A 17362-nucleotide genomic window follows, 5' to 3' on the forward strand; every position below is an offset into this window, starting at 1 on the left:
TAAAAAACAATCAAATAAACAAAAAAACACTTTTCTTTAAACATTAGAATCCAAAGCCTAGTTAAAGGTGAAAAGAAACTTCAGGTTTATGGCCAGATGGTGATCAACTGACATGTTATATCTACCTTGAAGTTTTTGGTTTTCTGTTTAAAATGGGATTTTAAAGGGACTTCCTTGAAAGAGAACCTGATCAGAGGATTAAAATAGTTGAACCAGTAGATGTAAAAAGTTTATGGGAAAACTATCTCAAAGATATGAAAGCCCGGTTTCCTTGATTTATTCAGCTTTGAGACTAGAAATCAAGGAGTGCATATCTAGGGTGTGCTGCAGAGGTTTTAGCAGACAAGTAGCTTTGCATTGAAACAGTTTAAATCACTGAGGTAGAATGTAATAATAGCACTAGCAGTTCTATCTTTTGTATTTTTTTTTGCCTTCCTCTACATAATTTGTCCTCCTTTTTGTTTTGGATCTTGAACAATAAATCTGCTTCCAAAAGACTATTTATTCCATTTGGCCTTTGAGAAATATTTTGTTCTTGTTATGTCGTGAACATGAGCCGGCAGCGTGCCCAGGTGGCCAAGAAGGCCAACGGCATCCTGGCTTGTATCAGGAATAGTGTAGCCAGCAGGACCAGGGAGGTGATCGTCCCCCTGTACTCTGCTCTGGTGAGGCCACACCTTGAGTATTGTGTTCAGCTTTGAACCCCTCACTACAAGAAGGACATCGAGGCCCTGGAGCATGTCCAGAGAAGGGCCATGAAGCTGGTGAAGGGCCTGGAACACAAGTCCTATGAGGAGTGGCTGAGGGAACGTGGGTTGTCTAGTCTGGAGGAGAGGAGGCTCAGGGGAGACCTTATTGCTCTCTACAACTACCTGAAAGGAGGTTGTGGGGAGCTGGGGGTCGACCTCTTCTTACAGATAACCAGTGATAGCAATAGAGGGAATGGCCTCAAGTTGCCCAGGGGAGGTTTAGGTTGGAAATTGGGAGACATTTCTTCTCAGCAAGAGTGGTCAGGCATTGGAATGGGTTGCCCAGGGAGGTGGTGGAGTCACCGTCCCTGGGAGTGTTTAAGGAAAAGTTGGACGGGGTGCTTAGGGACATGGTTTAGTAAGTGACATTTGGTAGTAGGGGGATGGTTGGACCAGATGATCTTGGAGGTCTTTTCCAACCGTAATGATTCTATGAATCAGTCTTGCCAGATGTACAAGGAATTTTCACATATTCTTTAGGGATGATCCAGCAACATAACTATGTCTCTGTGAAGATGTCCAAAAAAAAAAAAAAAAAAAAAGATACAAGTGGTATGCTATATATTTGTGTACTGTGAAACATCAAGAAAAACTTGGACTATGTAACAAGATATCAATAAATTGTTTATATCCTGTCCCCCCACCTCTGTTACACAGTGTGCTTGTAAGTAGTGTGTTATGTAATTGATACATGATGTACTATACAGTGATGTAATATTTATTTTATTTATTTTATTTTGATCTTTGAGGTACCTCTTATTCTGGCTATGAAGCTGCTGTGTATTCAGCTGCATCGTCCTATTACCAGCAGCAGCAGCAGCAACAGAAACAGGCGGCAGCAGCTGCTGCTGCTGCTGCTGCAACAGCTGCTTGGACAGGGACCACCTTTACAAAAAAGGCATCATTCCAAAATAAGCAACTGAAAGCAAAACAACCTCCCAAAACACCCCAGATCCACTACTGTGATGTTTGTAAGATCAGCTGTGCTGGACCACAGGTACTTGTATTATGTAATATTCTGCTATACGTTTTTTCGTCATAATTTCTTCAGAAAAAAAATGACCCCCTTTATAAAACTCCTTAAATTTTAAGGACCTGATTCTGCAGTTTTATTAAAGGAATAATTAAATGAAAGTTTGTGCTATTATAGAGTTACTACGTGAAGGCAAAAGATGCATCCTGTTAGCTTGTACAGAGAACCTTTAACAATACTTTGAACTCCAGAAGTATTATAAACTATGAATTTGATTTGCTTTTTTAGCACAGCAAACTTCTTAGGAAACACTTTTTTTCAAAACTACTCAATTATATAAATTTTGTGAATGGGAAGCCCGAAAATTTATTTTTCATGGTATTCTGTCATCTCAGTGTAGTTTCACAGTGGGTACAAGTGTGTAAAATGTAGACATCAATTCATGTAGTATCTGTGTGTGTTTGGCTCAACAGTTCTTTAAGGAAGTCTGTCATTATTTCCCACCCTGTCTCTCTAGGTTGTCAGTGATGTTATAGGAGCAAATCTCAACTTCTGCATTTCATTTTCACCACAGCTTTTTGTGCTACCTTCTTTTGAATCAATTTTTTAGCTCTCAGGATACACTTAATCAGTGTCATCATGCAGGTTGAGGAAAATTCAAAATCAAGAATAATTCAATGTAGTGCAGGAAACTGCAACTGAGATACAGTTTTGTGATCATCTCAAGTTTTCAATATTAATATCTTTTGAACTGTACTTGATTGAGGAAGTGAGCAGGTAGGGGAGGAGAAGCCCGGTTGTATTACTTCTAAAAGTGGAATTCTGGTAGTGGAGAAGAAAATTTCTTGTTCTTGCAAGTGGCCTGTTTATGCCTTAGAGCATGTAATATAAAATAAATGTTCAAAGTAGGAAGTAGTTCTTATACAAAGCATGTATTTTATGTTATGGTCTATTCTATGTGTATTCACTTGAAAGATGAACAAGCAGTACAAAGGTAGCTTACTGTGTATATTATTTATTTAATCAGACTTATAAAGAACACTTAGAAGGCCAGAAACACAAAAAGAAAGAAGCAGCATTAAAAGCTTCCCAGAACACCAATAACAGCAGCACATCTGCTCGTGGATCTCAGAATCAGTTGCGCTGTGAGCTTTGTGATGTGTCTTGTACAGGAGCAGATGCATATGCTGCCCATATCCGTGGAGCAAAACATCAGAAAGTAAGAGTCTTCTTTGTTCTTATTACACAAGTCAGTTGTATGTTTTTCCCCTCATCTTAGAGGGGAGAAAATAAGCAGACACAATATAGTTTGAATAAGTTTGTTTTAAAATGTTTATTTCTGCTTTTTGTTTCAAATGTAACTTTAAGCTCACTATTAGAAGGGCATTGTCGGGAAAAAGGGAGAAAAATACTGCTGCTGCATCAATAAGAAGGGGATGTATTAGGGAAAGTATGGAAATTGTAGCATGAAGGTGTAGAATAAGGTGGGGAAAAGAGTCAGTGAAGACGTGGTAGCATGCTTGTCTTCAGTAACTCTTTCCAAGACTTTTCTCAGTAGTCAGCTTACTTGCTTGGTGCTGTGAAGTTCACAGTGCGTTTTGAAATGCTGTAAACCGAGTCAGTGCCAAGGGACAGGATAATTATGCATCACACCTTGGCATTTCTTGCAAACAAAATTGGTATATGGGAGCACAGAACAGTGCACTGTAGTAGTAGACTTCATAGTGTGTGTTTGGAATACTTCGGGTAAGCATGCTTTCCCTACTGTCTGGGTGCAGGTATGTAGGTATTCTGGAAAGAAGACTTGGTCTTCACTGTGAACCCCTGTGACCTGTATTTTGAATTTGGCCATACAATAGTAAATAGAATAGCACTGTAGTCTGTGTTTATATATTTATTGTGGTTTAACCCAGACAGCAGCTAAACACCACAGAGCCGTTCGCTCACCCTCTCCCCTCCCTCTCTGGGATGGGGGAGAGAAATGGGAAAGTGAAGCCTGTGAGTTGAGATAAAGACAGTTTATTAAGACAAAAAAATAATAATAACAATAATAATAATAACAGTAATGATGATAATAGTACTACTACTAATAATGTGTACGAAACAAGTGATGCACAATGCAATTGTTCACCACCTGCTGACCGATGCCCAGCCTATTCCTGAGCAGCACGGCCCCCCCACCCCGGCTAGCCACCCCTATGTGTTGTTCAGCATGATGTCAGATGAGATGGAATACCCCTTTGGCCAATTTGGGTCAGCTGTCCTGGGTTTGTCCCCTCCCAGCTCTTGCTGCACTCCCAGCCTGCCCGTTGGCAGGACAGAGTGAGAAGCCGAAATGTCCTTGGCTTGGTGTAAGCACTGCTCTGCAACAATGAAAACATCAGCATGTTATCAGCACTCTTCTCATCCTAATCCAAAACATAGCACCCTACCAGCTACTAGGAGGAAAATTAACTCTGTCCTAACTGAAACCAGGACAGTATTACAGATTTTCTTCGTTACTTGGGCAAGATTAATGTCAGTAACAAATACAGTATTAATATTCAGCTTTTACAGCTCTTACCTTTCTAACCTAGAGCACTGTACAAAGTGGCATCAGTAACATCATTCCTATTAAAATAAATAAATCTCACAATGCATTTAAAAGTTTCCTTAATATGATTTTTGTTAGTGCAAGAACAAATATAATTTAGACGTGTCTAGTGTTTTTTTTATAAATACATTGAGCCATTAATTTTTTTGTGGTGTCCCTAGTAATTGGATAGATATATGGAGTTTGGTATGTTATCTTAATACATGTGGATGTAGCTTTCTTTTCCTTATAGATAGTCACTATCTACTGCTAATTTAGGTTGTCATCTGCGTAAAACTGAAATCTCAAAGGAATCTATTACTTTGGTACACTGTGAAAAATCTTGTGCATTCTACTGCAGAAGTCATTTTGAAGAGTTGCTTAAACTTGAAGTTATAGCCTGTATTCCAATGGGGGAAATATGATTTACTTTAAAAGAAAAAAAAAATGAGCAAAAACCCAAGAAGCGTATGTATACTGTTATATGCGTATTATTGTTGTCTACACTTTTGCATTAAAGGTGTGTCTAGCAGATTTTTTATTGCTACTTTTAAATCTTTCCCAATCTTTAGCTTTCATTTTGCATGTTTAGTTTTTATGGACTGCTTGTATTCCTTTTTCAGGTGATGGTCAGCTCTTTCAAAAAAGTAGTTTAATGTATTATGCTTTTTGAAGAGAAGAAAAAGCAACCGGACAGCAAAACAGTGACATGGAAACATTTTGAGCAAAATTCCTCCTTCAGTTTTACTGGCCTTTCAGTTTATTGGCTATCTTATCCATGTAGCTTTTGGAGTAAATACTGAATTTGCGATGGAAATAAGCAATCTGAGACAACAGTTAACAATTTCCTTGTTACAGATGACAAAAACTTCTACATGTTCACCTTTTCTTGCCAAGATCACTTTTTATTTTTATTTTTTCAATGTTATATTTGTTTGTGTTACAGCTTCCATAGCCTATAACAAGTTCATTTTTTTCTAGTTGTCCCAGGGAGAGTATATGAATTTCTCTTTTTTCTTATAGGTAGTAAAATTGCACACAAAACTTGGCAAACCCATTCCTTCAACTGAACCAAATTTGGTTACCCAGGCTACTTCCTCAACATCCACATCTGCTTCCAAACCAGCTGCATCTGCTTCAAGCTTATCAACTAGCAGCAGTACTGTGAACTCCTCTGTTACATCCTCTGCAGTGAAAATTCTTATTCCCATGGCAAGCACACCACTTAACACGGCGTCCAACAACAAAATATCTTCAACTGCTGCTAATATAGCTGTAAAGAAAACATCTACACCGAAAATAAACTTTGTTGGCAAGTACAGAAGTCAGTCTTTATTTTGAAACCTAACCTATTCCTTATATTTTTTAAAGATCTTAGTTTAGTAAATACAAATGTATTGAGTTAACTATGCATGAGTAACTCCTGATAGGTGAAAATAAAAATGTGTATAAAAGTTCTGCTTCATAATTTATGGTGCAAGTCGATGGGGCTGGATGGGATCCACCTGAGGGCACTGAAAGAACTGGCAGAATAGCTGACCAAGCTGCTTTCCATCATTTATCAGCAGTCCTGGCTATCAGGGACGTCTCAGTTGACTGGTGGCTAGCAAACGTGACATGCATCTACAAGAAGGGCTGTGGGTAGACCCAGGAAACTATAGGCCTGTTAGTTTGACCTCAGTGCCAGGGAAGCTCATGGAGCAGATTATCTTGAATGTCATCATGCGGCACTTGCAGGGCAACCAGGTGATCAGGCCCAGTCAGCATGGGTTTATGAAAGGCAGGTCCTGCTTGACGAGCCTGATCTCCTTCTATGACAAAGTGACATGCTGGGTGGATGAGAGAAAGGCTGTGGATGTGGTCTACCTTGACTTCAGCAAGGCTTTTGACACCGTTTCCCACAGCATTCTCCTCAAGAAACTGGCTGCTCTTGGCTTGGACTGGCTTATGCTTCGTTGGGTTAGAAACTGGCTGGGTAGCCGGGCCCAAAGAGTTGTGGTGAATGGAGTTAAATCCAGTTGGAGGCCGATCACTAGTGGAGTCCCCCAGGGCTCAGTACTAGGGCCAGTTCTCTTTCGCATGTTTATCGATGATCTGGATGAGGGCATTGAGTGCACCCTCAGTAAGTTCACAGATGACACCAAGTTGGGTGTGTGTGTCAATCTGCTCGAGGGCAGGAAGGCTCTGCAGGAGGATCTGGATAGGCTGGACCGATGGGCTGAGGCCAACTGCATGAAGTTCAACAAGGCCAAGTGCCAGGTCCTGCACCTGGGACGCAACAACCCCAAGCAGCGCTGCAGGCCGGGAGATGAGTGGCTGGAAAGCTGCCTGGTGGAGAAGGACCTGGGAGTATTGGTTGATAGTCAGCTGAATATGAGCCAGCAGTGTGCTCAGGTGGCCAAGAAGGCCAGCAGCATCCTGGCTTGTATAAGAACCAGCAGGTCTAGGGAAGTGATTGTCCCCCTATACTTGGCTCTGGTGAGGCCGCACCTCGAGTACTGTGTTCGGTTTTGGGCCCCTCACTACAAGAAGGACATGGAGGTGCTCAAGCGAGTCCAGAGAAGGGCAATGAAGCTTGTGAGGGGTCTGGAGAACAAGTCTTATGAGGAGCAGCTGAGGGAGCTGGGCTTGTTCAGCCTGGAGAAAAGGAGGCTCGGGGCGACCTTATTGCTCTTTATAAGTACCTTAAAGGAGGCTGTAGCGAGGTGGGGATTGGTCTATTCTCCCACGTGCCTGGTGACAGAAGGGGGAACAGGCTAAAGTTGCTCCAGGGGAGGTTTAGGTTGGATATTAGGAAGAACTTCTTTACTGAAAGGGTTGTGAGGCATTGAAATGGGCTGCCCAGGGAAGTGGTGGAGTCACCATCCCTGGAGTTCTTTAAAAGACGTTTAGATGTAGAGCTTAGGGATATGGTTTACAGAATCACAGAATCACAGAATTTCTAGGTTGGAAGAGACCTCAAGATCATTGAGTCCAACCTCTGACCTAAGAGGAGTTTAGTGGAGGACTGGTTAGTGTTAGGTCAGCAGTTGGACTAGGTGATCTTGGAGGTATCTTCCAACCTAGATGTTTATGTGATTCTGTCTTCTGTCCTTTTGTCTCTACCTGACTTTTCCTGGAGGCTTCTTCCTCCTTCATAAAAGTGTTTTGGTTTCTTACATAGTAGTTGATGGAGTATTGCAGTTTATAGTCCAGTTGGTCCTAATTTCAGTTTACAGCCTGGACTGCTATGGCAGACAGGCAGTTGATTACTGGGCAGCTGAAACATCCTTGTAACAGTGGAAGTGTATAGTGAAAACTTTTTGAAATTAGCATGATAGACATACAAAGATGGGAAGTAGATGTTCTGAAATAAGCTGTTCTCCTCTTGAAGGAAAAACCTATGCAGTTGCAACATTGAGAGCATAGTACCTTTGTTAATACACAAATTATATGGTTTTTCAAATATGGTTTTGGATCCATTTACAAAAAAAAAAATATTAAAATGTCTTTGTTCCTTCTGGTCCTCTCTCAAAAAAGCATGTTAGTGAATGATGAAAATTACGTAAAGTAGTAGTTTTTTGTGCTAAAATTAAAAGCTAATACTACGTGCTTTAAACAAACTTGAATGTTTTCAAACTTTTATTTATTAAAAAAAACAACACTTATATTTTAAATATGTTTAAGTTTTAACTAGTTTTAAAAGACTGATAAAGTTTTGGGCAGAACATTGATACTTGCAAATAAACTCTTCAGTCTGTACATCACGTGTAATCATGTTTGCATTTTATGGAAGTTAAAAAAATTTAATATTTTAATTTGTAGGTGGTAATAAGCTTCAGACAACAGAAAGTAAACTGGAAGAAATGAAATCAGCTGAAAGTGTTAAAACAACTCTTGTTGCCACGGTACAAACACAGGAAGTAACACCAGACACAGCAACTGAACCAGTGACTCCTGCAACTCTTGCTGCCCTGCAAAGTGATGTACAGCCAGTGGGCCATGACTACGTGGAGGAGGTATTGATGCAAAAATATGTATTATTTTAACTATTTCAGTGAAAAATTGTTCATTATGAAACAAGGCATCACACCTGCAAAGGTTTGTGCATATATTCACATTTTTGTATTGTATATGTTTTGAACTGAGCGGGGGACTCTTCACGTTGGTGGTATGAGACGTGGATCAAGTCAATAGGATCAGAATCTGATGTAAATCTTTCATTATTTTTCATTATTTGATTTTTTTTTTCTAATTTTCATTATTTTTGTTTTGCTATTATTAATTTCAGCTCAATATGTTCAGGTTCAAGTTTAAAGCTGTGTGCTCATTGGAATGGAAGAACTCGGTTCGTTATGGAGCACAATGGTGTCTCTGGCAGAATTGAAAGCTAGCCTTCTTTCAGTTACTGTGTGAACTTTTTAGTATGTGTTATAGATGAGTACACATTATCCAATGTTACTGAATTCAATTCATGTTTACATCATTTTTGAGTTTAAAACAAAAACAACAACAACAAATAAACACAAAAACAACTGTGTTAAACTTTATTTTCCAGGTAAGAAATGATGAAGGAAAGGTGATCCGCTTTCACTGTAAACTTTGTGAATGCAGTTTTAATGATCCAAATGCCAAGGAGATGCACTTAAAAGGGAGGCGGCACAGACTTCAGTATAAGGTTAGTAGAAATGTTTATGCTTCTATCTGAAAATCCATCAGATTGTAATCTAATTGTACAGTCTTACGTTTAAAGAATGCCAAACTAAGTACTCTGAGTAAACAGCATGTTAAAGAAGGTAGAGAAATATATTGATTTTCTTTGGATTATAGTCTTCAAAAAAAAAAAAAATTGTGCCAGGGGAGTTTTAGGTTGGATGTTAGGAAGAACTTCTTTACCGAAAGGGTTGTTAGGCATTGGAACGGGCTGCCCAGGGAAGTGGTGGAATCACCATCCCTGGAGGTCTTTAAAAGATGTTTAGATGTAGAGCTTAGCGATATGGTTTAGTGGAGGACTTGTTAGTGTTAGGTCAGAGGTTGGACTCGATGATCTTGAGGTCTCTTCCAACCTAGAAATTCTGTGATTCTGTGATTCAAAGCAGTAATGCAGACTATGAAACTCCATTTTGATTTTGTTTGTTATTAAACATTTTGAATGTTGCTTTTGGGAACCTTTGCAACATTGAAATATGGTACAACATATGCAAGCAACAGTAGGTTCTTTTATGTTTTTTACCATTAATTTCAAGCAGTGTAATAGAATAGTGCTTAATGTTTTTGGCAGGATAGACCACACAAACCTTTTGTGGAGACATTTGAGAAATGAGCATTGGAGCTTTTTTTCCAGTCATGAGTGGAGAGCCACCTGTATTGATATATGGTGTGCATTTTGATTATTATGAAACAATGTAAGAAGAATCTACTGTGGTCTCAGGAATTGTAATGGGCCTGTGTAATCATGAAAGGGATGAAAAAAGAGAATTGCTAGAAAAATGTGTTCAGTAACTCATGATGATACATCTGTATGAGGTACCTTTCAGGAATTAGGGTGTCAGGAAGCACACAGTAGTTGAGAGGAAATGTTTTTTCAGGCTACAGATTAGTCACCTGGCTACAGAATGAACAGCAAGTTACTTGGTCTTTCATGTAACATTTTCATCTTAAATTACTTTGTTCCTGATGTAGGTAAAGAGGGGATTCATGCTATTTGTAATATGTTATTTCTTTAAAATACTGGACATGATTTTCGTCAACTACTCATTCAATGTAGTTCTAAAACTGCATTTTACTCCCCTTGATTTTATTGTAGACAAGTAGTGTGTGTTAAACATTCCAGGAAAAAATAAATAAATTTGTAAATTTGAGTAAATTTGAGATGACAAGGAAAACCAGCATTTCATTCATTTTTTTCTGAACTAGAAAAAAGTAAACCCAGATTTACAAGTAGAAGTAAAGCCCAGTATTCGAGCAAGAAAAATTCAAGAAGAAAAGATGAGGAAACAGATGCAGAAGGAAGAATACTGGAGAAGGCGAGAAGAGGAAGAACGCTGGAGGATGGAAATGAGGTAATGCATTGTTTTATCAGTAAATGAGACAAAGCTGAAGTCGGATTAAAACTAACTCTGCTTCTGTAGTTAGTTCTTTTGAATGATGTGGGAACTCTGTACTGTCTTGTTTTAAATTAAATTGTCATTAATTCACTGGGGTTTTCGTTTGCTGGTCTTTGAGCCCTCTGAGGAATGTGGACTTACTAGAATTATTTTGCTATAAACAGACTCACTTTCAAAAAGCCATTCCTTTTTACTTACCCTCTGGAATTCCCTGGTATTTGCACAATTACTAGAAATGAGTTAGTGAGGACATCCAAGAATTTATTTAGAATGTTTGGAAGTACTAACAGCTATGTAAAGAGAATGCTTTGTTTCATGCACTTCAGGCGATATGAAGAAGATATGTACTGGAGGAGAATGGAGGAAGAGCAGCATCACTGGGATGACCGTCGCAGAATACCAGATGGAGGATATCCTCATGGTCCTCCAGGACCTCTAGGCCTGCTGGGAGTTAGACCAGGAATACCTCCTCAGCCCCAAGGACCAGCTGTGAGTTTCTTAACTTGAAGGGAAAACAATGAAATCTTACTTACCAGGAGGCACAGTTAAGGACTATAAATTATTCAGTGCAGAGTTGTCTCCATCCTTTCTTAATAAAGGATTCATAAAGGTGAAGAAAAAAAATTATATGCTAATGAAATTATGTAGATGAACCTTTCTTCCAAAATAAGTCCACTTAATATGACAATAAGATGCCTCGAAATATACTTGAAATATACTCGAAAAATACTGATGCTTCTGAAATACAAGTCTTTCTGGATTTGTGTATTACTTTTATTTAATTGCATTATAAAACATTATTTTCTTGATCTTTAAAGATCCCTTCCAACCGAAACCATTCTATAATTGTGGACAAATGTATTAGGTAAAAAGTGGTTGGATCATGAGTCCCAGAGGATAATGGTTAGTGGTGGGTACTACTCTCCTTTGAGGTTGGTAACAAGTGGAGTACCATATGGGTTTATCCTGGGATTTGTCTTGTTAGTACCTTATCAGTCATCTGAAAGGTGATGGAGTTTAGTGTGTGCTCATCAGGTTTGCTGCTGACATGAAACTTAATCGGCTCAGGGTGGGGAGAAGAACCTATACCTTTAAGGACAGGACTTCTGTCCAGATGGACCTAGGCAAGCCGGAGGAATGAGTTGACAGGAGCTTTACACGATTCTGCAAGGACAAATGGCTAGTGCTGCACCTGGGCAGGAGTAACCCATTGCACTGGTGAAGGCTGGGAAGTGACAGGCTGGGTAGTAGCCCTACAGAAGGGAACCTGGGGATCTTGGCAGAGAACAAGCTGAACATGAGCCAGCAATGTGCTCTGACAGCAAGGAACACCAACAGTATCCTGATTTGTATTAACAGGAGCATAATCAATAGATGATAGGAAGCAGTCAGCTTTCATTAGACCCAAGCTGCAATACTGCATTCAGTTTAGGGCATTCTAGTACAAGAAAGATACTGATAAATCATAGCAGGTTCAGTGTGGGGTCACCAGAATGACTGGGGACTGCAGCATGTGTGCTACATGGAGAGACAAGGATCTTGCCACTTTCAGCCTGGAGAAGAGAGAGCGTCAGTAGGTCCTAAGAGCCTTCTAATGTCTGTGCCTTAGAAAGACAATGGAGCCGGGTTCTTTGTAGTGGTGAGATCAAGATAGAGCCAGCTTAAGCTGAGATGAGAAGTTCAGACTGAATACAGGAAGTAACTTTTTCACAGAGAAGTTGTGCAGCCTCCATCTTTGGTGTTTTTTCAAGACATGACTGGATAAATCCCTAAACAATGTGATCTGATCTTATAGCTAACCGTTGTTTGCACAGGAAGTTGGACTAGAGACCTCCTGAGGCCCCTTACTATTTGAATTCTTCTTTCTCTGAAAGAAACCATAGATACTTTATTTTGCAGCAGTGAATAAGTATGCAAGTATTTAGCGGTTAATAAAAAGACAATAGATACTTATTTGGGAGAGAGGAGTACTTTGGATCTGTGGATTTCAAAATTTGTTTTATTTCTATAGTTTCTTCAGACATGATTGTGAGCAGTGTAAGTTGTTAAGGACATCTCAGTTCATGTTTTGTTACATTTCAGTCATTTGAGGCTTGAATATTCTATGAACTTTGAAGTGTTCCCACATTTCAGAAATACACTTTATCTCTGTTTAGCCTCTATGCCGCCCTGACTCCTCTGACGACCGTTACGTGATGACCAAACATGCGGCAATATATCCAACAGAGGAGGAACTTCAGGCAGTCCAAAAAATCGTTTCTATTACTGAGCGTGCTTTGAAACTTGTTTCTGACAATATGACTGACCATGAAAAAAACAAGAGCAAAGAGGGAGATGATAAAAAAGATTGCAGTAAAGACAGGTATTTTTTTTTTTTTTAAGAAATGCATCTTTTGTTTCTAAAATCATGTTATGTTTTTCCTTGTACTGTTCTTAGTGCTTCCAGGGATCCTGTTCTCTTTAAGTTTTTATACAGCAAATTTTGATTAGGACTGTGTCCTCAGGAGTATGTGGAATATTCCTATTTCATTTCATTTTTCTATCTTCATGACTAGCATTTAAAATAATAGTAAAACCTTAAAGCAATTTCTAACTGTAATTTACTTCACAGAGCTTTGAAAGGAGTTTTACGGGTAGGCGTTTTGGCTAAAGGTTTGCTGCTCCGTGGAGACAGAAATGTCAATCTTGTTTTGTTATGTGCTGAGAAGCCTTCAAAGACTTTACTCAGTGGTATTGCTGAAAGTCTTCCCAAACAGCTTGCAGTAAGTAGAGTTTAGATTCTTTCATCTGATTTTTTGTAAAGATACTTAAAAAAAAAAATCTGTCCTCAAGTCATATGTCTGCAGGGCTGACAGCTGCTCAGCTGACAGCATAGCTCAAGTTGAGTTTCTTTTGTTTTTCTGGGTGTTTCCATCTGAATTCAGTGACCACACTGCATGTTTTGCTTTCTGTACATTGTGTTTACAATTGTCTAAGTGTTTATGCTAGTGGTGTAGTATCAATCATCATTTAATAGAGTTCATTTAATTGGAAAATATATAAACAATTGAATAAATGAATAGAAGAAATGAATAATTAAATGAATAGAATAAATGAGTAGAAGATGACTTTCTATTGTCCAGTTACCACCAGTGACAGAGGTAATTTGTGCAGTGTTATAGAAAGCTTACTGCCTGAAGGTCAAAGTTCTCCATTAATGCCAGTGTGTTTCCAGTATGTGTGCTTCATAGTTCCACAGTTAACAGATTAAGTCTTGTTGCTTTTTAATGTTGTACTGTTCTTAAAAGTTACAAAAAAAAAGTCCTAAACCATTCAGTGGAACTCGTATAAACTATTTGCTATATTTCCATAAGAAATGTGTAAAAGTCTTTGCTCCCTACTGAAATAAAGCCTGCTGTTATAAATGAAGTCTCAACTCAATATGAATTTAGTAATATTTATGAAAGGAATATTTATAAAAGGCAAGTAAATAGCGCTGGATGTGCGGGGAGTCTATGCTCCACCAACACGCACCCATGAACATCGAACTTTCTAAATATACAGAACATTGCTTTTACATACTAAACCCGAGTACGCCTATACATATGTACAATCAGAAAAGGTAACAAACAATCCTTTAAGTCTATTACTATTAATGTCCATGACTGGGGGAGCATAGTTGAAGTTGGTAATCCTGGTTGAAGTGCTCCCATATCTTCCATGATTTAACAGTCTCCATTTTCCATTCCTTTTCTTGATTACAAACACCAGAGAATTCCAGGGCTAGTCGTGGGAACAATATGTCTTGCTTTAAGTTGTCAAGCAACTCGGCCTTCGGGCCTTATGTACCCCATTCTTCCCAGTTGGAAGAAAAACATATCCATCTCCTTTTCAAGGCCAATAGGGCCTGGGTCAAAAGGCACATCCAGGTCACCAGGGGGCAGAACAGCAAAAGCCTTCGATGGCTGTAGCAGCAGAGGGGCTGATGGCGGAGCAGTCAGACCAGTAAAGGAGCCCACATCTCCCTCACTGTCTGTCAAACCACACGTTTGTGATTGTGGTCCTACATGGCTCTTTAAGGCCTCAGAGACTGCTTGCCAGGTGCCGAGCAATCCCGCCGCAACCTTGCCGTTTTTAGTTGCAGAGTCCCACACCTTGACCTCAATTTGGTCCCATGTTTCAGGATCATAAACTGTCCGATTGTTAATAAAGGGAATAAGCTGTAAGGTTACCAGGACACTCTTTGTTTCTAAGGACATATGATTCCCCATAATGCGCAGCTGCTTACCAGCCAGGGGCAGTTGTGTGCACGGGTCCACTTCTCTCAGCTTGAGCTTCTTCCCAGCTCCAGTGTGCCTATTTCCAGCGACTTTCAGTACGAGCTTCTCTGAGCGGTTTGCTGAGTTTGGCCAAACCTATCTTCATGAGGCGATCAATGTGCCTGTTCCCGTCCTGGTCTCTGTTCTGCTAGCCTGTTCCTTTTCATTCCTTCTTTCTACTTCTTTATTGATGACATAACTTCATTATATCGTGTTGCCTTTTTCATCTTGAGGACAGGTTCCCCTCTTATACCCTTCTCCCCACAGCAGTTCTTTTCAAAAACAACTTTTCATTGGTCAAACAACTTTGCATATAACAGCAACAGCAAACACCCAGCAACTTCCATGCCTTAATGGCAGGAGAACAAGAAACTGGAGACTGCATGGAGTCTCCTGAATCATCTTCTTTGTTCCCTCTAAACTCTTTTATATTCCTGATGGCCTCATCGTTAAGAGTCTAATATTATCATCAACCACTGGGCTTTTCTGACCCCCATAGCCCCACTCCCACATCTCCCCCTTCTTTATTAATATCAACCATTTTCTCGACACGAATTACCACTTCATATATAACGCTGCCCACCTTCATTATAGAAGGGTTGCTTGTAGCATCAGTGTTTCAGTAGTCTGGTAAATTGCTTGGCAGAATCAGTGGCATGGTAGAAGCATTAGGAGTATCAAATTAATTAGGAAATAATTTTGGGTCCTGCTCAAAAGTTACAAAGAAAGAAAAGCTAAAAATTGCACATCTTGGTCTGTCTTTGTGGAGAACTGACTTCTAGTTTGTAAAAGGAGATGACAGAGGTGCCTATACCTTCCTCTTGAGATATTTAGAACTATTAAATCACTAGCAAGAACCAATTAAGAATAACTACCTTGTTATTCTTATGTTTTCCCCTGGTGTTTATCTTGCTCTTTGTTCTCATCTGAGGATGTTGCGACAGCCAAGTATAGAATGTGCCTAGCAGTACCCAACCTATAAGTGAGAGCTGGAAGGAGGGGAACCACTGCAGCTTTGTGCTTTTTAAAGACTTGTATGTTTGAACAGGAAACATACCCAGTAGCTGTTTCAAGTGGCACTGAGGCTTTTCTTTATTTTAAATGCTGTTCATGTTACATAATTTACTTGGCGTATGAATTTCCTTTATGGATAGTTTTCCCTTTTCTTTTGCATGCTTGGTGAGTGCTTTGTATTTTCATTAATGATTTGGTAACAGTAAGTCCACAAATCTTTGTACATATGTATATATATTTTTAATTGCATATACTGTGACTTTTATGAATAGAGATACCTGCTGCTTATAATTAATACTGTATTTCTGTCTTTCTGTTTAAAAAGACTATATTGAAGTCCATTTTCTTCTCCATACTTTTCTTGGTGCTAATAGAAATCTGTTTCCCAATATTTAGGTAATAAGTCCTGAGAAATACGATATCAAGTGTGCAGTCCCAGAAGCAGCAATAATTTTAAATTCATGTCTGGAACCCAAAATGCAAGTTACTATCACGCTGACATCTCCAGTCATTCGGGAGAAGAACATGAGGGATAGAGGTTGGGAAGTTGTTGAAGATGTTACTTCTTTCTTATGTATTTTATATGCTTAACTATTCTGCTTAAGATGGCATTAAGGTCCTGGAAGGTAACATGCTGGCACAACTAATACCCATTGAAAACTTGTTTTTCAACAACCAGTCTCAGTAGTCAACAGTTGGTTAAAAATAAATGCTTATATGATGCATTTATTTAATTTTTTGAAATTGTAACTTTTATGTCCAACCTCAGCTTTCTGGAAAAGGTACAAACTTGACTATTTTTTTCCCTCTTACAAAATTACTTGAAAAACTAGGTATTTTACAGCAAATGGCTATAAACTGGCTTTGTAGAGCAGTCTTGTCCTAAGATAAAGATTGTATCCTTTTAGAAAATCAAATCATATGGTCTTGTATTTAAACTGGATCAGTATTACCATCACTTACACGTTCCAATTAGCAGTACCACTTAAAATACACTTATGTAATAATTTTGATGGTAATGGTGCTTCTAACCTTAAAAGACAGTGTGATTTTTTTCCAGCTCTCTGAGGTTGCTTTTTGGTCTGGAGTGCTTTTTGAGTATATTTAAGCTCCTGGCATTACAATCAGTCTTCTGTCCAACTGGCGAACCCAGACTTGTACAATAAGAATTGGCTTTGTCATTGAGCTGAAGCAGAAGGTGGAGCTTATAAATCAATTTACATTTCTGAAGTCCACAGTTTCTCTGGTGCCAGCAGTGTTGCTTTAGATTCTGTTCTGTAACACTTTCAAAGCTCCAAAAGCTTTTAAGCCAACAAGCATGTTTAATGTCTGAAGTACATTGGTTCTTTTTGTTTACGGGTCAGATAAAATTAACTTTTGTTTCCTTTTAATCCTGTATTTTCATAGTTGAAAGACATCATGGTGTGAGAAACACTCCGTAGCCAACAACTTAGGCTCAGGCGAGGATCTCAGTGAAGTAGTAATTTATTCGCGATTGCAATGGCGGGCGCCCCACAAGCAGGAGAGCCTGCCTACTAGTTCCATAACACAGTTTATATACTTTTTTTCCTCGAGGACTGGGACCCTCCCCTGTTTCCCCACTGAGTGGGTAATCCAGGTTCACAATCTGTCCTATCCGGTGCTTCACACACAAGACCCGGCTTTCAGTT

The 17362-nt window shown here is 39.2% G+C and overlaps 2 protein-coding genes across 5 annotated transcripts in view; both read left to right on the plus strand.

The window, feature by feature from the left end:
* LOC137847008 (zinc finger RNA-binding protein-like) overlaps positions 1-17362 on the plus strand; it is a 207528-nt gene that overhangs the window by 171145 nt on the left and 19021 nt on the right. For 2 of the 4 annotated variants that reach the window (XR_011090716.1, XM_068665204.1), the window contains exons 7-16: positions 1499-1746; positions 2750-2941; positions 5318-5618; positions 8099-8292; positions 8832-8951; positions 10190-10335; positions 10707-10869; positions 12537-12742; positions 12992-13142; positions 16089-16230. Coding sequence is in view for 3 of the 4 variants with exons in the window: in XM_068665204.1 (XP_068521305.1) it covers positions 1499-1746; positions 2750-2941; positions 5318-5618; positions 8099-8292; positions 8832-8951; positions 10190-10335; positions 10707-10869; positions 12537-12742; positions 12992-13142; positions 16089-16230 (1863 nt within the window). In the remaining variant the exon portion in view is untranslated. The remainder of the gene's footprint in view (positions 1-1498; positions 1747-2749; positions 2942-5317; positions 5619-8098; positions 8293-8831; positions 8952-10189; positions 10336-10706; positions 10870-12536; positions 12743-12991; positions 13143-16088; positions 16231-17362) is intronic. The other 2 variants (XM_068665205.1, XM_068665206.1) reach the window with 2 other exon arrangements.
* The window catches only part of LOC137847028 (syncytin-2-like), a 77423-nt gene that overhangs the window by 27429 nt on the left and 32632 nt on the right, over positions 1-17362 (plus strand). The window lies entirely within an intron of this gene.

Source organism: Anas acuta, chromosome W (genome assembly GCF_963932015.1).
Source record: "Anas acuta chromosome W, bAnaAcu1.1, whole genome shotgun sequence".
NCBI classification, from domain to species: Eukaryota; Metazoa; Chordata; class Aves; order Anseriformes; family Anatidae; genus Anas; species Anas acuta.